Raw genomic sequence first — 23,640 nt, forward strand, 5'->3', positions numbered from 1 at the left:
TTAGGCCGGTCCTGCGCCCTGCGTCAGGACTGAACTCATCTGTTTTAATACATTTACCATTGTTCGATTTGGAAATTCTTTTTGGAAAACTTTTTGATGCATATCTCAAATACATGTTTGTTATATATTTGCAAAGATTAAAAGGAAATAAGCTGTAAGAACAACATCATTATTTAAGTGATGTGTTAAGTACTATAAAATTATACTTCTAATTATTCTGTTGAAATTTGTACATGCTATCAGTTACTTCCCGGGATGAAAATAAGTGTAAGAGACGGGGTGAGGTGAGGCAATCGGCCGCGGGCGTCGCGAGATTGGAATATGCAAATGATACCCACTTCCACTATTGTCATCACAACATTTAACATTAAAGGTATACTTTGAAATGTATAACTACATTATACTGTTCGTAAGAAACGGGATTCTTATGAACAGTATATTAGTAAAAACCGCGAAAGTTTGAAGTTATGTATAACTACATTATTTATAGACAAACTTTTTATTTTGAGTAGTTACAAAAACAAAACAAACCATTTGTCTTACCTTTATAAACAAATGGTAGCGTAAGTTATAATTTTATATCTGGTTTACATTATGCCAGTACAGTAGGACAGTAGCACTGACCTGGTACTTTTTTGGTACATTGACGCCAGTTAGTGTTTAAATTAGGCCAGTTGTATGACAGCGCTGATTTTGAGCGCTACTGTTTTACTGTATTGGCATAATGTTAACATGGTTTTATCTTTATTGACAAAAGTAGTTTATTTTTAAGCCCTAATTTTATTTTTTGTTCTTATATTCGATTGAGAAAACACCTAGGAAGTTTGTGGAATAATTAGCCACTTGATACAAAACGCTTTATAAGTTTTAGACATTTTGCGTTAAATTTTTTAAATAATTGGCCACGTGTAGTTACTTTCCGTTAAAGTGACTGAAATAATATTATTCCTGTCCCATAAATGTATCCTCCACTCTTGTTGCAACTCTCTGTGTAAATCAGTTAGCGAAGCTTGTTCCGGTAGATGGCGTTGTAACGACATTTGCGCGGGTACGCTACTGTTTAGCGACTGACACCACCTGCTAGGGTTGTCACTACGCCAAATTTTTTGGTTTTATTTTTTTAACGCCTTTAAGTGAAAAAAGGACACCTCTATAAATCAATAAATTAAGGTTATTCGAATTCTAATGCAATTTCAATTTTGAGTTTAATTAGTCTGGCGTTTATTTCATGTGTTTTCTTATTTAAAAATTGAATCAAAAAAAATTACATCGCTTGCAACGTTGAAATCTTTTCTACTATACGTCTAAATTGACAATAATTTGGTCTGTTAACAGAAAAATATAGCATGGACTCCGCCAACCCTAAAAATCCCTGTTCGTAGCCTAAAGGGTTTTGTTCCCGGACAAATTGTCGCTTAAAAACAATGTTATTAAACAAACCGCAGGCTGATGCGTTTTGCGCTCTCATAAATATTAAGCGGATTGCTGACGGCCGGGGGGTGAGGGCTGCCCTGATCTGTCTCACTTTGCATTTATGTATTTACAAAAATAGCGTGAATTTGAATCAATAACTTCAAGAAAATAATTGATTTGGTTAAGATAATCTTTGAAAATTGATTTCAAATATAAAAGGCCAGCTGTCGCCCGCGACTCCGTCCGCCCGGAATTAAAAAAACTAAATAAGTAGACTATGTGTTCTTTCAGACTATGTACTACATTTGTGCCAAATTTAATCAAGATCCGTTCAACAAAACGTAAACTCCGTTTAACAAAAATGTAAAATAATAAAATATATTATTTTCTGTAATGACGATAAATTCTAAAGCTAAGACAAATATAGAATTATTTGATATGTGAATGTAAAACCAATCTCAGCCAATAACTGTTCCAAGCCATTTGATATGAAAAAAACATTCAATAGTCGACATTAAGCGGTCGTCGGTAATGCGCTACTCGTACGAGTACTGCTTCTGACTGAACGCTCCATAAGCCATTAGCAGGTAAACGATTGTTAAGGAACAGTTCAATCATTTCGATTTATTGAAAAAATTTAAAAAGAAAAATCGGTTATCTTTGAAAAGAGAACTTACATTAGTTACAATATCAATTAGGCTGAGATTTACAGTTAGGTTTCATGTGTATACTGGTCTGAAAAGTATACGTACTAGGAAGGTATCTTATAGGCTTTTGTCATTTGAAAAGTGCTTTAACACTGACTACGTGTAAGCACTATCTAAATTCGTTTAATACCATAGTAACACGTAATTAATCTTTTGAAAATAAATTCGAAAGTATTGCGGAGCCTTAACAACGGATTTTAGAATTCGAAAATTTTGAAACGTAGCGACGAAACTTCGTTCGCGCAGTTCGGGCCGTAACTCGCGTGCTCAGTGATTCGTCGCCAAAGATAAGATAGCGGTGCTACAACGCTACGCTTCTACGTCGCTATGCTACGCCATAGTTGTTCCGTTATGGCAGACGGGATAACAATCAATTCAAATGTTCAGTAATTAAATAAAACCCACTTATTGGTTTTATCAATTTATAATATCACAAGGGTAACATATTTAGAACAGTTAATCTATCATAGTTATCTACGTCCATATTATGTGTTCGTTATAGGTACCACCAATATGAGGTTTTTTTACATCCGTTTTCCGTCGACGCGTATAAATGTACCATTTTAATTATATACCAAAAATACTCTATTATAGGAATAGCAATAAAATAGACAAGTAAAATTACGTTTCATTAACAAGACGATAAACACATTTTGTTTACAAGACTTGGAAAAATGAAAAAGACCCTTTTACAAAAAGAACAATGATAAATGAATCGTTTAACACTTCAAATGTTCTCGGAAACACTAAGCTTTCTTTATAGAAGGGTTGATTCCGACCGCGGGGCTCGATTTCGGCATAAGTCATTAACCCCCTTCCGTAATTAGTTGACGCAAACGTAAAAGTTTGTCGTTTTCGTTTGGTTTGCGGCCGTTTTATCTGACCAGTGGTGTGAGAGAGTCGTTCCACTGATTTGGTATGCTTATCGAGTGCTGCAACTTAAGCGGACTCGGACAAGTTTAATACTTTAGAAGGTAATGCAATAAGGTATTAAATCTTCATCCATTGCATTGATTACTATCTATGTATCCAATTCCAAAAAGTTCTGATACTTATTTCAATTATGTACTTACAATAAGTATATAAATACTTATTTTATTTATGTACTTAAGTAGAGACTTATTTACGGCGAGTGCAGCTGGATAAATTTATGAATATTAGCGGACCGATTGAAGTTAGTTAAGTATTTAATTAATACTTAACTTAAACTGCATATAACGTGAATATTAAACATTTTATTTAACACGTAGCCTAAATTTTAATAGATTTAAGTGTTACCTGATATAACTACGTAATACTAACAATTTAGAATGTAGTTAAGTCTAATTAATTTTGTGTATAATTTATATGAAATTCATGACAATCATTAAGCACAGCAGCTATGTCCGGAAAGCGATCGGTCCGGCGCTGTCGGTCGCACAAATTCCGGCGACATCGGCCGACCGGACGAACTCGGGGCAAAGCGTTAATATTCTTGTTATTTGGTAGCTTCACTTTAATTGAATGGTTTTATTTCTATTTGTCAGTTTACAATATTCATTAAGCTGGCAAATTTCTTTTTGTTCGTACGATATCTATTTATGATTTTCTGTTCCATTGTGAGTAACCTAAAGTACTTGACGATTTTAAATGGTGAAGTTCGTTAGTAATATCCTCTAAGTGCTATACTAAAAAAAAGTTTTTCTAGATATTAAGATAAAAACTAGCAATGGTATCATATACATATCAAGTATATAATTTAAAAAGAATGGAGATTTAGTACTAATTTAAAACCAAAAGTATAGTAATTACATTTTAAAAAGAACCTTGCTATTTATGTGTGTGACCACAGAACTATTGGGGTCGTGAGTTAATATCCGCAAGTGATCCGAACGAACCTCGCGCACACCGTTTCCTATTGTTCTACTGAAATATTGCTAAAATCAGAAGTCATAAACATTTTTTGATTCGAATATATTTTTCATCTTCTTTTCAGTCACCTGACGCCAACTGCAGGGCAAAGGTTTCGCGGCACGATTATTTTTGATACTTGTGCTGTTTACTGTGCTGTACAAGGTATAAATATTTCTTTGACAAAAAATTAGATTTCCAATACAACGTCAAACGTCAGTTATCAGAGTACCTACATTTGCAAATAATTAATACTTTGTAATTATTTATTTCGTAGCAATTTCATTAAAAACGTATTAAATAAAATATACCCGAATGTTTGCCGACCCTGCAAACCATCCGCGCTGTCATTAATTCAGGCAATCGAGTATTGTTTCCTGTGTACCCGCCGCGGCCGATCGTTCGTTCCAATTTCAACTTTAAAACACGTCTCCTCGTCTCTTCACTCTTATGAGGAACGAGAGAGACATCGGAGTTTCCACGGGAAATTCATTGTGGAGGCAGCAGCGGGCATCCGGAGTACAGTGAAAAAAGCTTTGGTTACAGCGCCGTTGTATTGTCCCTTTGTGTGAAAGATTAATGATGTTCGGTTGTTTGTTGGCGCTATTGGTTATTTTGCGGATTGTTTCGACTCGAAATATGCGCTTAAAAAGCGCCATGTTTGTTACGCGCCGTTGACTTTGTAGGACTGTTCGGTCAGATTTGTATATAAAGACCAAATAAAGCTGGTCATTTACTTCAAAGGTACTGCGTAGGCATAAAACAAAGGTTAGCAACGGTATTTTTATTTACGTTGTTACTTTTATAAATCTTTGTAGGACCATCTTATTTTAGACATTTAAGGGTTGTTATTGATACAGTTTTTAGGTCCTAAGTTTGTTAATTCCCAATAAATTTTGACTTCACTACCACATGCAAGCAATTTGTATAAACTTTTGGTTCTCCGTACATTTTTACTGACTATAAAAATCATATAAATCTAATCGTGTTTAAAATACTGCGTCGTTTGAATTTATTCGTACAATGTCTCCACAACACAAGCATAGCATTATGGTGATAGCAATAAAATATTGACAATCCAGTCAATACAGTATGAAGATAGCGCGGCTGCGGGGAATATGCGGACGAAATGGTAATGTTCACGCAATTTATTACTTTGAAATGCTATTTTATCTGAAATATGCAAACCTTTATCAATAGATATAACTAAATTAAACCTTAATGTGTTGTTACAATATTAAAAAGAAAACATTTAGAATCTCAGCTACCAATTACAATTTTCCAGTGGTTACTAAATGATTTTTCACTATTAAGATGCTAATGATAATGCACTATCATATAGTGCTAAAATGGATGTGTGGTGTGACAAGAAAAGTAAAGTTAAGAATGTGTATATCAAATGAAGTTTGAAAGTAGCGCCAGTTATCGAGAAATTGAGGAGCAGAAGGTTAGCGAGGTTTGGACATGTTATGCGAAGGGATGATAATCATATAAACAAAAAAGTAATGAGATTGAATGTGGATGGCTATAAATTTAGAGGGAAGACCAAAGAAAGTATGGATGGATTGTGTGAAAGAAGGGGATGAATTCAGATATGACGGTGGATAGAGATGTGCCGACTAAATGATTTTTCACGAGAAAAATAAACCCAGAAAAATGACTAAAGCATTGTAAAAACGTGAAAATGTGTTTACGTAATATCATGTTTTTATAATTTATTTATGAATAACATAAAAAAAAAAACAAAATCGCAAGGTAGGATACAGAAGAGAAGTGAAAAAGTAAATTAAAGAATAAAGAAAATAAATCATAGAAGTGTAAGTTAGTGCACATATAATTTCAAGTTTCTCAAAATTCACTCTCATAATAAAACTCAATGTAAGTCATGAGTTGATAAATGCAATCGTCCGACTTATTATAGAATGAGGCTGTTCATCAAATAAACAATCAACTAAAACACGTTGCGGACGCATCGTAAATCATCCATCAGACGCCATCACGACGGCGACGGCGTTACACGTCACATGCTCATACTTTTGTGTAAGGGTAAGCTCTATTTGAGCACTACTTGAAATGTATCCTGGTTTTGCCTACGTTTTTCAACATTAATGCGCTATTTATATATATCTGGTTTTGAAAAGACTATTCGATTGTTATTCATTGGCATGTCCTAGCACAATATGTCTCAATATTCGTAAGAAAGAAAAGTTAACAAATTATTAGCTTAAAAAACTAAGTGTAGACAAACATCTGATTTTTTGTAAAACTACTGCACCTCTATTTAACAGCCTTTCATCTAAGCCTTTCAAACTTTTCAAAGGTTAGACATTTTTAGCAAAAGAATACTTCTATCCTCTATATATAGGTATTTTTGATAGCACGAGCCGTCACTTGAATTCGCTAAATTTAAGAAAGTGACCGTGTTTTTTTACCCGAAATAAGTTTGGAGAAATAAGTTGGACATCCAAAAATCACAATAGAATTTATCCTTGCTACAAATCTATGGTAACATGTAACCTTTTTAACAACTGAAAAATTTTAGGCAAGTCGCTCTACGTCTTCCTACTTGTATAATCTCTTTCCGCGGCCGCGCATCACTTCATGCATCACGGTAATGCGGCGTTGGATTTATGGCGCCAAATCGACACCGTAATGGGACATACATAATTCGATTTTATTGCCAATCGAAAAACTTGCGAGGCGGGCTATAACTTTAAAGATCTCTTAAGATATTGAAACTCGGGACTTTAAAAATACTTTATGTAAGAGATTAGAAGTTAATATCATCGATTTCTAAAAATGATTTAAGTATAGAATCAGAATAAAAACTGGGAATTAAATTGGGCTTATTATTATGATCAGATGAGAGTCAGAAGAAGATGTTTTCAAGAAGCCGTTTTTTAAACAAATAATAATTATTTTGAATTTCAAATCGCTACAATTTCCAAATTAAGTCATCTTTTACACGTAATCAATCCATATTAATTGAAACAAGATCTTTTACATTTTTTTAAACTATCAAAGAAAGTAAACATAATATACATATATCAGAGGCACCTTCCTTTACACGGAAGGGCACAAAATATTGGGTGGTATTGTACAAAACTACGCACTACACGACACGCCGGAAGGGGCCAGGAAGTGCGTTAGTTTGGACCTCTTCATATTTGTTAGTTAATACCATTGTTTAGTTTCGTTCGTTCTAAACAGAGGTTATTTATGTTTCATTCTACAATAAACAAGATAATTTATAAGTATGTATTAAATACTTCATAAAATAATAAGTGTTTGCAACGTTAAAGATAAAGGCAGTTGTGACAAAGGTTGAAACAAACAAACACACACAAAACTCACGCCTGTAAATCCAGATAGTCCGGGAGCCAGTGACAGATTTTCATGACCAAGTCCCTCCCAATCGAAACTTCGTAAAATGCATAAGGGACTTATACTATGAATACTGGCGACCGTGCTGCGGCTCCGTGGGTGGGGTGGGCAGTGGCAGCCATCACGCATGGAAAAAAAAATTTTTCAGTCATTTCCTCTCATTTGAAAATTTATCAGAGTATAGTTTATGTAGTATTTTGAAAGAAAAACATAGTGATGAGTATGATGCCGGAGGCCCAATTTTAGTACACATTCCCTTCCCACCCTTTTCTTCTAAGGAAAGTATGGAAAGGGGAAGTGGATTTGATGAGGGAGGGACGACCAGAAAGAGGATATATCCTCTTTCTGCGCGTGCCCTCCTTGGTCGGTTAAAGGTAGGCAACGCATTTGCCGCAATTGCGGATGTCTATGGGCAGCGATCGGTTCGCTTTTTAGGCATATGCAGGTGGCCATTTACTCGTCTGCCGTCTTATGATAAAAAAATACAAGCCATGCGTAGCTACGTGTGCTACACAAGCTACGCAAAGTTTGTATTCGTAGCAAATAGCAAGTACCAATTGTTACTGTAACTGTAACATCAAAATACTCCCAAAGTTAATACTCACTAAATATTTCACTAACAAAATATGCAAATCACGGAAGCTTTTTGCAATTGGCCAAATTAAATTCCAGGTAATAATTCACGGTGCTGGCTTGAACGCTACATATTTTAATTTAAGGTAAATTTAATATCAGGACCTCTCTCTGCTTTCACTGAATTAGCAGATGGCCGCCGCTGCCAGCGTACACAATTACAACTGAGAATGATTTATTTTATCTTATTTACATTTAATGTTCTCGAGACGACGTTAGTATGGATATTTATTAGATACCTATTTAAGAATGATAGTTATTTTGATTAATAGCTGTCGCCTGCGACTTCGTCCTCGCGGAATTAAAAATAAACTTTATTAGTTAGCCTATGTGTTCTTCCAAAGTATGCTACATCTATGCCAAATTTCATTAAGATCCGTTGAGTCGTTCCGGAGATACCTTCAAACAAATATCCATCTAAACATTCGCATTTATAATATTAGTAAGAATTCATATCTTAGTCAGTATATCTTTAGAGACGTTAATGTTGCTTTCAGAATTGTTAAATGTTTAATAACAGTATACCTTAATATATATTTATACTTAAAGACTACTTAAGTAACTGTTAATCAACAATTAGTGTGACATTTAGTCTGAAATGAATATTACAAACATACAATTAGGGCTAAAGCGAATATTAGATGCCCGATTTAGCGAATTTGTGGTTTGAAGGTTTGTACTAAATGTTGTAGTTTAATCTAATATATAAAATTCTCGTGTCACAGTTTTCGTTCCCGTACTCCTCCGAAACGGCTTGACCGATTCTCATGAAATTTTGTGAGCATATTAAGTAGGTCTAAGAAACGGCCAACATCTATTTTTCATTTTTTTTTTAAACTGCGCGCGGACGGAGTCGCGGGCGACAGCTAGTAATTTATATATATCTATGTAACATATAAACGAGAGCTTACACCTCCGTAAATATCTTCAGATATTTATAAGATTGTATAATAATTAAATAAAATACATATTCGTGTTTTAATTATAAAAAATATTTCTTACGCAAACAATGAAAGCTTCTTAGAATTCCAATCTGAGACAGTTGAGAGCTCAGAGTCTATTTAGCATATGAATTAAATTCAGTGAAATATGGTTCAAATTAATATGGATATATGCCGCCGCGTACAGCAATAGATGTGTTCCACTTGGGCTTTTGTAAATACGAGTTACAAAAGACATCGTAAAGGGTGGTGGATGCCCAAATTTATCAATGAAGGGTAATTAAAATTTTAGAATGTAAATTTCTACTTGAACCGCAACTATTTTGAATAAAATTATCTTTTCTAAAGATAATTTTGTAGCAAAAGGTTTAATTAATGTAACAATTAAGGTATTTAAAGAAAATAAAAATCAATATTCAGCTTTAGTTAATTGATTCTTGATGGATGATTATTTAACATATTGTTTATTTCATGAAATAATAGTACTTTGGTTACAAAACGAACAAACCTGTAAGTCGAAAATAATAACGGTCTCCATTACAATATTCACTGAATAAATTATTATTTTGTCTTACTTGCTAACATTACGGAGCGCAAAACTGTATCACAATTTGTATTTGAAGAGATTTTTTTTTTAATTTATTTAAAAACAACTGCATAGCATCCTTACAGTACGCAACCAATTTGACACTATACATACTAGTTTACACGATAACATTTATAATAACAGTAAAAACACATAACAATGGAAAATAATAAAAAACAAAAAAAAAAATACATAGATAAACAGTGCAAGAATATATCAACGCGTAACTACACATCAATATTATTAATCAATAATCAATAATATGAAATTGTGGTTATACGGTTTACGTTACGAATAATTTAGCTTGTAATATTTATTTAAATTCATTATCACTAGATTTTTTCAAGAAAATAGTAACTTCATCAGACGCAACAACAAAAAAATTAAGAAAATGTTTCAGTACTCTTTATTGCATACTAACATCGCATAGGACGATTCCATACTGAACTTATATGCTATGTAAACCTTCCTACGTCATCATCACCAGCCTAAATCAGTCCAATGCTGGACACAGGTTTTTCTATCATCCGCTCACACGATGACTAAATAGATAAGTAACCAACGCATGCTTAGTAAAAAAAAGTTATTCTAATTTCAAAATAATACAGACTAATTCCATTTTGTTGTACTCTTCTAATAGCAACATAACAACGTCTCGAACGGCAATGCGGTATTGCGGCAGTGCGCCGACTGTGACCAATGCTTTCCGTATGCTTGTCCGTTCCTTTGTCTCGGCCTTATGTCGAGCTCGGCACTCGGCGGTCGGCACCAGTGGCCGGGACGCGTCCGCTGATTTATACCTTCTGCTCTCTTGTTTCTCCGCATTTTATTCATTAACATAATAATCATACAAATTATTTCAAAATAAACAAACCGTGTGGTTCTATTTTTACATTAATGCAGATTGGTGTCAACTGATTGATCCTACAGTTATGGAAATGAAAACAGAATCAATACTAAAAAAACAAGGATTATAAGTATACATACATTGCAATAGACAGTGTATCGTGTATGCTGCAGCGCTGCTAAACACGCTCTAAACGCCGGCACACTTAATTCAATCAAAGCGATCCCTATCAACAAGCACGCCTGGTTATCTCTTCACCCCAGTTCCCCCATTTACATACAAATACATACAAATCGCTACGGAACCGTAATCGGTTCCGGGTCACGTGTCTACCGCGACGAATCCTCTAAAGAGACCATTCGTTCACGCTTAATAAAGTCACAATCTTCTCACAATACAAAACAGGCTGGCTGTATGACGTAGCACCCTTGTGTCGGAGAAAAAAAATAGATGCGAGGGTAGAACAGATTCCAAATTTGAATTTGATTATCGAAGTGTGCCGGCTATTTATCATTCGTAATGACGCAGCGTCGGAAGGAGGACGCGTTCGCTAATATTGTAATCTTGTTAATGCGTTTAGAAATACATATTTATTGTTTACGGTTGTTCTGTGCAGCTATTTGAGCGGAAAATATTGAAGTTTTTATTGATTGTATACGACAGCTATGATAGGTTCCGATCATAATCTACAGACCATCTACTAAAATAGGGAGATCTTCATGCGGCAGCAAAACAATACAAGGTTTCAGATCACAACCCCACTACCGCTGAGGCCGAGGGAACGTAGCCGCTAAGATACTAACCAATTTACATTTACTACGTGGTTTGATATAAAAAAATATATACAGTCAAAATCTGTTATGACGACATCGAAGGGACTACTCATATTGAGTCGTAAAAACCGATAGTTGTAACAACCGGTGACAGGTATTAATAGGAAAGATATGTATATTCATGTAGGAAATTAAACCGCATTTTGTTTACTTCAATACAAACGTATAATATAGAAGAACAATATCATTTTTCCATCATTTTTGTATGCATAAAATCTGTAATTTTAGTTTGTTTGAAACACTTCTGTCGTGCATACACATATTGTAACTCACGTTGGATTTTAATCAGCGTATCGTCACAATTTCCCTGCATGTGGAACTCTTCATTAAAAAGAACAATCTTTCGTAATACACTAACAGCATTAAGACCGTCAATCAAAGTTGGCACTGTAAATTGTTCTTCCGAGACTTCCTGTTCATTTTCATTTTCCTCTTGAACTTCACGTACAATATCATCCTCCGTAGCTGGTGCACAAATTGCAATAGACTGATCTACATCAATGAACTCGTGTGTTTCAGTAGTAGATAAAGCAGGTCGTAATTTTTGCATAGCAGTGTAATAGGTGACGCTGAACGCTAGTTGAAAAACAGTAGAAAATAGGAATGAAACAGAAAACATTGAAATCAATGTGAAAACAGCAAATCTACTGTTAAAACAGTAGGGTTGGTAACACTGGACTTAAGAGATATGACCAAGCGGGCCTTGAGGCAAAGGCATGCATGTGCTTTGTTTCTAAGAATTACTAAAGACCCTAAACTTTGTTTACTTTTACGATAATAGCAATTGACTATTATACTGTGCCAGATGTGGATACTGTTACCTATTCAAATTGTTTACAATACAGCTGTGCCGGTCGTTCTACAGATATAATTCTCCGAAAAAATTAACCAAATGTGGTCGCTTAATGCGGTATGTCGTAGTAAACAATGTCGTAAAAACCAATGTTTTCGATAAAGCGGTCATATAACATTCAGCCAGGACCTTTGATTTTGGTCATTTTAACCGGTATGTTGTTCTAAACGATGTCGCCATAAACGGTTTTGACTGTATATACCATTAACACCGCACCACAGACTTCTACTCAATCTTTTATTTTAGCACAACTAAAGGTAAGTGTGTTTAACAAAGCAGCCAGTTAAATCAGCCACAATAATAATTTTAGGTATTAGTTCTATAGGTACATTTTATTATATACTGTTATCTTGAGCGGTATATCTTCACGCCACTATAAACAGGGAGCGAATAAGGTTTAAATGTTTCTCGCTCAGTATTACGGGTCACATCCGTCATAAGAAGTTTGCGTCTGCAAACATACTGCCATCTATATACAGCGTGATTTAATATACTAGTAGTTCTATAAAATTTTTAGATTCCTCAATTGACTACTTCTTAATTTATTTAACATCTTACTTTCTGCTCCTTATCAACACTAAATGATAGGTGGGTAAAATAATTAAAAAGATTTTTTATTCAGACTTTTACAATTTTGGTTTAATGCATTGATGTCTTAAATAGGTACATCATATAACAATATCTAGGTATAAATTAAGAATTTTAATTATTTAAACTCAAAGGAGATGTAAATCTCCATAACATAATAACTTTATGTGGAAAAAAAATAGTGCGACATTTTTTATTTAAATTAATTTTTAATTTTATTGAAAAATTGTCCTATAAATAGGACACTCTGTAGTTAACGAAACACAAGGGAAGCTTTGTCCCCAATATGAATATTTTATATTGAATTACTCGCGCTTCGGCGGTCCGGCAAAAATATTGTCCTTGGCGTACTTGTCGCCTATCTATGCTGTGTAAGTTTTCTTCTTCTTAAATAGTAAAACTACAATTTAGAAAAAAAGAGGTCAAGAATTACTCTGTACATAAGATCATTCTAAAGTTTTAGTTAGTTACATTCTTAATGTATGAAAAGCATAAATTATAACTTCAAAACATAAACTGAGACGAACACGACTAGCGGGACCCGATTACAATTCTGGTACTACTGTCAGATTTTAAAAGCCCACCAATAAGTCATTTTTAATGTTCTCCAGCGATTAGTCTAAAGTTGGATTCTCTTCTTGATTTTAAACAGTTTCTGTTAGTTATTAGAAAGCTATTTTTCCGCAACTCTAGTCAGCGCACTCGAAAAACCCCAAAGTGGTAGAATACTAGCAGTCGCTCACGACTTCATCAGCGCAGAATTAAAAAAGACCTGTAATACGCTCACGTGCATCACTACCTTCCCGTACAGCCCCCTCAAACACACATTGCTGACACACATACAAAGAAAAAAAATATATATTTTATGATGATTATCAATTATAGATTGACTAAATATTTTTTATAGTAGTTGGTCCTTCCATGTTCGGACAATGTTCATCGTTGTGAAAGTTTAAACAAAAACAGTGCGATTTCCCACCACAATTCACAACGGCGAGCGGTGCAATGGCTTGTAGTGAACCATATCTCGCCTACATAGACGAGATGTGGGAACAAAGTCGTTCGCAAGGATTTCGACACGCCTCGTTCCGACACGCCTGCTACGACACGCGTGTTCCGACACACCAGTTTGTCCTGAACCCTATTATTTAGTATGTTACTTTAGCTTGAATCTCGAAATGTAATAATTTCGAAAATAATTACAATAATTGATTGAACTTACGATAGACAGTCATTGAAGTAATGATAACCGAATAGTTTGGACACTTACAGTTTGGTTACTTAAGCACAAAGTTTTAAGTCAGAATAGATAGAAACACCTTAATATCAAAATATCAATTTTACGAACATCATCACTAAATATAAGATATTTTTTTCAGTGACTAATAAAAAGAATGAATCTATTCCAAAAAATCTTTGAAATAAAGTTTGAATTATTTTTTACGATATCATAACATGTCTAACATGATTGAAAAAAAAGTAATAATTAAAAAGCCGAAATGGAAAAAACGTGAAAAAAACTCAATACTTTACTGAATAAAAAATCATTGTTTAACTTTAAATTAATTAAGAATAATTCTGAAATGATATATAAATTAATGGACGAATAAACTTTCACATTGTGATATAATTTAACATTAGTACGCTTTGTGACCGATGCAGAAGAGAAATGCTTGATAGCTTTATCGACTTCCCCCATTTAAATTAGTTTTGCTATGCCTTGTTAGTTGCTGGGATGTAACAATAATAGACGACACAAGTAATAAAGAGATAAAATCAAATATACGTATTAATCAATTTTGTTTAGAACGTGGTATATAATAAAACAATAGAGGAATCGCTATGTATTTAGGACATACATATGTATATCCAGCAAGTAATTTATGAAACTGTGATCTACAGAAGTCATTTTGAACTAAACATAATTAAAAAAAAACAAGGAAAAAAACTAAAGGTGTATTTATTTAAAAATGATTTTATTAGTCATTTCTTTACATCACCAGTTGAATGAGCGATGAAAAACACATATGTTTTTAATTTACATAACTTATTTAATGTCCTATGAAACAAATATTTACAAAATAAATACTTATAACTAATATTGCACAATTAGAATACAATTAAATAACAACAATGAATTGAACCCATTAAAATGTTTAACATATTTTGTGTGACAAGGTTCCAATAGGTTTGCTAAAACTTGAATTTATGAGTAAGCACATCTTTTTCGAAGTAAACGTCAAACATCTACAAATCAATTCACTTAAGAACGGAGCCGTTGTGAGTGTAAAACTGTTTGGTTTTCTTATTATAGTTTGCTGGAGATACGTCATCCATGTCACCCTCCTTGTCCTGGTGAGCGGTCATATGCCGCGTCAGGTGGTGCCTTTCTCTGAAGCTTTCGTTACACACAGGACATTTCAGCTTCTCTTCCCGTTTCCTTCTATTAGGGTCACTAGTCGTTTCACTTTTATGGTGAGTCCTCATGTGGTACACCAGGTCGGAGGTCATCCGAAAGCTGATACTGCATTTGGCGCACACGTTCTGTGCCGGCAAAGAGAACGCAGCCAACGTCGGCGGCAACAGAGTGCTAAGTATAGCTGCTGCAGGATTCGCTATCAGTGGACTAACGGATTCCCGTGGCGAGACTGGAAACTTCATAAAGTCGGCGTTCGGTTGTTGAAAATTTTGTACACCGAAAGGATACGACGATCCCGCTTGTAGGTACGGTATCTCTGGCCTAAATGGCAAAAAGTTCATTTTGTTGGGTGATATTTGTGTTGTTTTAGGTTCTGGCTGCTTTCCTTGATATTCCAGGCCTTTAAAGTTTTGCATTCTTTGGGGCAACATGCTCGATTCTGGATAGTTAGGGGAAGAAGATGGCACATTCTGGCCTTTGAAGAAACTGTTACCGTTTAACAGATGTGCGGGGCTAATTAAATTGGTGAAAGCATTTGCTTTATTAAATGCGTTAGCGGGAGGACTCGAAGCCGACAGTGGTGGGCTAATAGAATTCTGATAATGAAGGTTGTCAGGACTTACTGAGGGATTCGGTGATCTGACTGTAAAGTTCGAAACTTTAGTGAAGGCGCTTTTCGGTGACATGTCCTGAGATTTTTCGCCGAACCTGTTATCGTATCTCGCTCTCGTCTGCATACTTATCAATGTTGGATCGTCGAATATTTTACTTTTATATTCCGGTAAAAATTTCGGCTGCCTGGCTGCACTTTCGTTGGAGTTTGGGCGACTTCTAGATCGTTCAGAGGTATCCGAATCGCTAAAGTATGTAGATTTACTTGGATATTCATCTGTGCCGACGTCTATGTTAATATCTGATCCGAAGCCAGGTGATATGTTATTATTAATCCGTACCCGCTCTTCATCCTGTTCCTTATTGTCCAGTACGTCGACAGATAGATCATGATGTTTGTATACTTCCGATGCTCTCTTAGCCGGCTGTTCCCACTCCTCTGTACTGAACAACTGCTTGGAAACTCTCAGTTGTCGTTCCGGCTGCTTCTGTCTAACTTTTTCGTCCGGCATCATGAGGAAGGCGACATCAAAAGATCGTTTCGAAGCTTTGGTCTGATTTAGTACAGTCGTTTGCATTTCGCTCTTCGATATTTGCGTCGATCGTGCACTTTCGACATTAAAATTCGTCTCCTTGGCGTCGGGAGACGACTCTTTATAATTTTGGTAATTATTTTGAACGTCCATTGTCATTGTTTTTTCATTTAAAGAAACTTACACGAACTCAAACTTTTGACACTTGTTTCGGAGTTGAAAGATGGCAAGACGCGTGCGTACTATCCGTCGGTAACTTTACGAATGCGAGCGCAACATAAGGGTGGAAAATATATAAGTGGGGTTAAGAACTACCCTTAGCGGGGCCTTTTAAGTCGCGTAGGCGTGGTAGCGGGCCAATGGAGAGCGAGCAGGGGGGCGGGGAAGCATTGTACAAACCAATGGCCGTCGACCGTGGCGACGGCAAGTGAAGCTCAATTAGCGGGTCAAGATAACTGGCGCGAATTGAGAGCGCATTGAGTAGTAGGGTCAGATCGACAAAGACAGTATGATGTGAGTAACGGGTGCCGGCTTATTTCTCCGTAATATGTACCGTTGGAAAAACAAGTAAATTTTTTAGGAATGCTCAGAATATTTGCTGTCGGTATTTACTATAACAATTTTTTGGATAAATTGTTGGTATTACGCGAATAGATTATTGTTTGATAATCTTTTTGATACTTGTTTAGCTGGATTTCTTTAAAACTAATTGGGAAATTTGTTGAATGATTAGTGTAAAAACTAATATACTTAAATAAAATTTACATAATTATCAAGTGCTGTAGTAGTCACTAGAAGACCTATTTTTTTTTTATAAGCATTTGGGGACAAATATTAAAAATACAAGAGCCTAGGAAGATCTTAGTCGAGTGTTTAGTAACTAAAAAGTTATAAAATCTGCCCGAATGTAAATTAATTCTATTTTCTTTTCTGCCACAAAAATGTTATTTGTAACTACCAAAACAAAGCCATTTAAACCCCTAAAAGTTTGTCTAATACAAATTGTCAATGTTTACGATTTCTCAGTAAGTAAAGGCGAAAGTTTGTCTGGTATTGCCTTAATCGAGAAATATCCAATTGTTGCAAGCAAGTTTAATCTTTCTTCTATCTTTATCTTCACCAAACAAGGCACTAGAAAAACTCCAACCGTTAAGATCGCAATAAATATGTTTTATATGTCGCATAAAAAAATGATACTTCGTCCAAAGACGGAGCAACCCCCGAGTGTATGGATGAGATTGCGAATAATGCTATTAACACAGACGCTTCTTCTCAAATTGATATCCTACTAGACAATGAAACAGTTTAAAATGAACCTTAAAGTGATGATCCCAAAACAGAATTTCTATTAACCGAACTTAGAGCTAATACAATTAATATTCCCAAGGTAAAAGTAAACTTAACGTATATAACATAGAGTAGGAATTCGATTGTATGGTAAGTGATGTAGAAGTGAAAGAAAGACCCAAATGAGTTCTGTTCGGTAGTGGGTAACGATAATAAGATGGGCGCAGACGTTAAAGGAAAGCTATTTGTCAGATTTTAGCCATTTTTTTGTCCATTCGCTGGCGCTCTGTGAAAATCTGTTACATTTATTTTTACGAAAGGCGCTAATGAGTTTTGGTTGCGCTAAGTATATTTGATGATGTTGATAGTGAAAATTTTTCCTTAATTTTTTTTTATTAAAATTGTGCGATAAAATACATTTCTACTTTCAATTTATCGTACCTTTATAGTGACGATGCATCCATTTATATAATTAACAACAAAAACAACACGTAACGTGGAAGTAGATGTAAACAGTTCCAGAAGACTGCCAACGTCCTGGTCATCAATATAGTCGACGTCGGGAGTGACATGTGATTTCGGGCCCCGGAGGAGTTCCGTGGCATTGGACACTGCAGGCTGATAGATTGGCTGCTCGATGTCTCTCTACAGCTACGATTGCTCACTTATCACATCTATTGCTTCTTTACAATTGAATGCAAGGAAAATGTTTGATTTTGCAGCATTAATCTTGTTTCTTTGGATATCGCTTGTTTTAGATTTTCAATGTAATCAATTGCATCCTATTAGTTTAACTTAAATTACCATCGTTAGACTAAATTGTAGCCTTATTATTTAGGTTATTAATTGCAGATGAAGAATGGGTCCTTTTGTAGAATTTCTGGTGCTTCGAGTGAATTTTCCAAATAGGCAAAAAAATTTGGAATTAAGAAAACATTAACTAATGCTTATAGTTAATAAACTTTATATTATGTCTGTCTCTTCTCTTGCGATATAAAAAATAAATTCTCACTTAAATAACCTAAAAATATAATCACTGTAGTATGTATATTAAAAGACACCACAAACAATCTGAAGCAATTCAAGGGAGAAGTGTTTATTGAAAGATATTCTCGGGGCAGTTATCACCTCTCCCTACCCTTCATTCGAGTCACGTGCTAAATAATCCAGTCCACGCGTCCCCAATTACTTATCATGGACTGCATCGCCTTAAGTTCTATTTGTTGTGGCTTTTTAGATAAACTATTAATTCACGTGTTCACTGTACAAATTGTAACGTAAGTATTTTGTTTTTGTAAATTATTTTATTACTTGTTTAATGCAAATCCTTACACTGAGAATCCTTAAATAAGTAATTACATTATGGCATTTTATGGTGTTTTGTATGAATGTTAAAATCATATAGGTATGTAGGGAGAGAAATCCACTCAGACGTTGACAGACCTTCTGATTTTCAGGTTCCATGCTACTATCAATTTTTAACTACCACCATTTGTTTTCTTCTGTCCGATGAAAAACGACTTAGCAATTTCCTCATAACGTTGCTAACGTGTTAAAAACAATATCTCAGATTAACTACAAACTAGTAGTGAATCAAACATAGAAACTGTCAGATGATCGATCAGGCCGCAGCTGTAAGTTGGATTGGCAGAGCCCCCGGGGACGATGTGCGAGACAGATTAACCGTTACGGACCTAATCTTTGTCTCCGAATCCCGACAGACTAACGTCTTGATTGCTATCAGCTTCGATTACTGTCCCACCTGCATGACACTTTGATGGAATTGTTTATTGTTTGGCAGAGACAATTACAGTACAATTACTAGCTGAAGGGAATGGTGTTTATTGAGATTTTGGGACAGTTCTTTCTAGCCCACAATATCTCGTACCGCCATCATAAATGTTTCAAATCTTGGAAGAAACAGGAAACGTAATGTTTCTAAGATTAAATTATGCTACTATGTACATGTATTTAGTGAATAATTAAGATAAAAATTCATCCATAACGTCTAATCGTACAACAGACACCTGTACATACGAACAAACAATTAAAATATATTTAGCTAAATCCGGCAATACGAGGGTAATACCAACACCAACATATGGTGCAGTACAATGCCAGTAATACCAGCTTCCAATGTAATCATCCTTCACAATGGCTCACTCTTAGATCAACCACCCTGTTAATCGTTTGAATCGCATTTTAATGAACTTTGAGCAATAGTCAACTCTATTACCAAGCATTTGGGCTTACATTCTACTGATTCATTGTTCCATTTGCCAATTCAATTGTAGTTTCAATGCATTTAAAACTTGCTGGTAGTGTATTTTTGTAATAAATGCGACGAACTTTCTACTTTGAACTTTGTTTTGATAACGTTAAAGTCTTTATTCATATATAAAAAGTTAGTAAACTGAATAATGGGTAATCAAGGAATAGCTTTTATATCAATATGTTTAGAGTTCATATTACTATAGTATATATATTTAAAGCAATGCATAGTAATAATCGCGAAACATTAAAGTGGGATTCGGTGCGCACTTGTTTATGAATCTGAGACCATATGGTGTAAAAGCCGCGGCGGACAATACGCCCCCATAGCGGTGCCCATTACCATATGTGACATGTTAAATGCATTTTCAAAAGAATTGTATTTTGAAATTTACCGATCGATAATTCATTCGTTGCGACTGAAGTCTACAACAAGTGTAAGGGTGACTGAGAAAAAATAAAAACGTTGGTACAGAAAACTGCAATTAAAGCACTATTCGTCTGTACTTTATAATTTGTTACACATGTCTTAGAATAATATAGTACTTAATCTTTTACATTACATATGGTGTAGAGAGATGATGAACACATAATAAGAAAGTAATGTGATTGAATGTGGACAGCTACAAAGGTAGAGGGAGACCGAAGAAAGAAAGAATGGATTGAGTAAGAAGTGAGTGAATTCAGATGTGACGACTGATAGAGATGCATGGAAGAGTAGTTGGTACTGTGCCGACACTACGTGGGTAACGAGGGCAGGTTGATGATGACGAAAAGTCACCAGCATTGCTTGTGTAACGTGTTTATCTGTACAACACTATTATAAAGTCAAAAAAAGATAAGGTGGTCAAAAAATATGTAGTAAATAAGTATAAATTTATAAATATTGATTGATTACTTAGAGCAATTTTCGTCTAAGTCACACAAAATCTGAACGTATGTCATTGATTTAAAATGGAACAACCAGAATTCAGTTTTGACGTATGTTGCAAGAAATTTAATATGCGCGTTGTTATAAGAGAGGTAGCAAGCAGACTCACAGCCCCAGTGGAAGCCGCGCCACATATGTCTAAGTGGATAGTCGTAATTAAAAGCGGGCGCACTCGACTTGGGGTTGTATAATGCAATTATGTTGGAATTTTTCGCGACATATGGCCTCTGAAGCGGTCGTCGCAAGCTTAGGGGTAAATGTGGCTTTTTTAACCATCAGGATGATCGTATGATCGTATTTTTTTAACAATCGACAATCAGGGAAAAATCTCTTTAATTTAATCGGGAAATTCAAGAATAAATCCGATAGTCTTTAACATTCGGATGACATAGTTTATGTTTTCTACAGTATACGTTTAGTTTAAGTACGTAGTTCTACAGCTAATGTTTTTACTGGGAATATAAAAAGGATATTTTTCTTTTCTTTCATTGACAGATTTTTTTTTTTAGTATCGATGTTGATTATTCTGGCAACTATGTTATCGACATGACATGAGATATAGTCTTTTAACATATTTACAACTGACAATATCCAACAAAAACAATTGTTCGAAATATTCTATCGTTTCATTAGCCCGGGGGATGCCCAAGGGAGTTTGCTAAGCCCAAAAGTGCATATGGCGTGTAAATGTTCATCGTATTGCGCTCGGGGACCTCCCTTACTGCTTGTACGGTGGCTGCGATGCAGTCAATACTTTAAATACAGAAATGAATTTCAAATTGTACCATACACAGTCATGGTTTGAATTTCAATATAGCGCCTACATAGGACATAAACAAATTAGAGTCAAACGAGTTGCAGGAACACAGAAGTGATCATCGATTGTCAGGAACATCCGCAACACTATCGGAACTCCACATAAATTGACATGATACAGGTGTCACGCTAGTGGAAATTCCCCTTAAGGATATTTTAGAATACTGTATCTTGTTATAAATCTATTTATACCTTCATAGATGTTTATGTATTATTTTAAAAATATAAAAGCAGAAATAATTAACTTATATAACTTGGATAATAAATATAATGTTTTTACGTAAAAGAATCTGGATAGAATGTATTCAATGTCAATGATCCAAATTTCAACTTGTCAAGTGGAACGCGGGCTCTGATTACATATAGATAATTGTCCGTCTGTCAGCGAGGGCATATTCGCTGACCATTATCATTACACTACTGTACAGTTACTGAGGATCAGATGGCAGAATACCACTAGCGCATATGCTCTACTATTGCGATTATTACGCTGATTTATCAATCTTGATACTATTGTAATAAAATGTAGTTTTTAATTTATTACAATGATTTATTCATTAGAGAATTAGTTTCATTAAATAATTGGTTTTTATTGAAGCAATATGATTTTGTTTTCTTTAATAACTTCTGCAACTATTTTAATGATTCCTTGAAGTATGTGAATACAAAAATTTAAAAAACAAATTTTGTGTTCCAAAACTATATATCGAAAATATCCCTACGTTTCTATGAAAAATTAAATGACTAGAAAACAAGTAGTACTAAGACGTGGTAGTCGTGGTATAGAAGCATTGTGAAATAATACAATGCGAATGACGGCGCCGCCTTGTGCAAATGTTGTTTATTTGTTCATATACGAAGCTTTGTTAACGGCAAGTACTAACTTTTATTTGCACATATACTTATGAGTATTATTTCTATAATTAGCTGGAAAACTATAATATCACAATGTTTAAATATCGACTTACGCCATTTTTGTATTATTGGTTCCATAAAAAAATCTTTGATTGTATTCGCAGGCTGTTTACTTAAGTTAGATTAAAACTCTATCTCAAAGATAACGGCATACTTAATTTAATAGCCAGAACTAAAAAATTACAACTTAGTTTAACTTAACTGTGCTTGGCTTTCATTTAGGAAGGATATGAAAGAGAACGAGAACCGAGTACTCTTGTACGTATAAAACAAATTGTGGACAATATGAGCGTGAAATATGGGTTCAAGAAATCCTGCTCCACGGACAATGGCGGACGAGGAAACAAATGAACAGAAAAACTTCCCAGAATGCTCCTAGAAGTTAAAAAAAAAAAAAACAATGTCGAGCGAACACAGGGCAGGAAACGTCGCGTGAATAATTGTTCTCTATTGTGCCCGGAAAAGAGGGGAGTTTTCTTTCTCGAAGTTTTTTCTCAAAGTAAGGCAATTAAAATTATTGTCTGTTGGCTGAAAATAAATAACATTAATTAATGTACTAATTAAATTTGTTATTTTCCTTTTTAATCGCTTTTGTTTCTAATTTCGACGACTAAAATAGAATGTCATTTGTTTTAAAGTGTAACTTTTTACTAACTGAATCATAGAGTTGTGGCTCCTTTAATTGTCTTTTATAAAACTTTTAATTTGACTCTTTTGTACAGTTGCACGAAAAATCCAATTTATTATACTTAAGGCGCATTCGTTTGCACTCATCCTAAAATATCAATAACTTGGAATACGTTAGAAATATGACTATAGTAAAAATATTCAAAGTTAATGAAAGATATTCAAAAATACATACGAAATAATGAAAAAAACGATGATAGATCACCTCCCCCCCAAAATAATGAACGTCTCATTTTGAATTCCGCGGTCGGTCGGTCTGCCCCATTTGATTTATGAGCGATTTTTTTGTAGCTTTTTGCCAGATTTTAAATAGTTAACATATAAAAGTTTTCATAACATTGTCAAGGATATAAAGAAGCAAATTAATAGAAGTGGGTTAATAAGTACAGGTTATGTGACAGATTTTGTTGGATTACATAAAAAATATTGTTTCATAGTACTTAATCTAAAAAGGCTATATATTTTATACACTGTATCTTTCTATGTGTAGCAAT

At 34.6% G+C, this 23,640-nt stretch overlaps 1 protein-coding gene across 1 annotated transcript; it reads right to left on the reverse strand.

The window, feature by feature from the left end:
* Positions 1-14,934: 14,934 nt before the first annotated feature.
* LOC106710939 lies at positions 14,935-16,412 on the reverse strand. Its single transcript, XM_014503128.2, has one exon. It carries the CDS (start codon positions 16,396-16,398, stop codon positions 14,935-14,937), a length of 1,464 nt encoding a protein of 487 aa, XP_014358614.2. The 5' UTR covers positions 16,399-16,412.
* Positions 16,413-23,640: the final 7,228 nt, after the last annotated feature.

Source organism: Papilio machaon, chromosome 6 (genome assembly GCF_912999745.1).
Source record: "Papilio machaon chromosome 6, ilPapMach1.1, whole genome shotgun sequence".
NCBI classification, from domain to species: Eukaryota; Metazoa; Arthropoda; class Insecta; order Lepidoptera; family Papilionidae; genus Papilio; species Papilio machaon.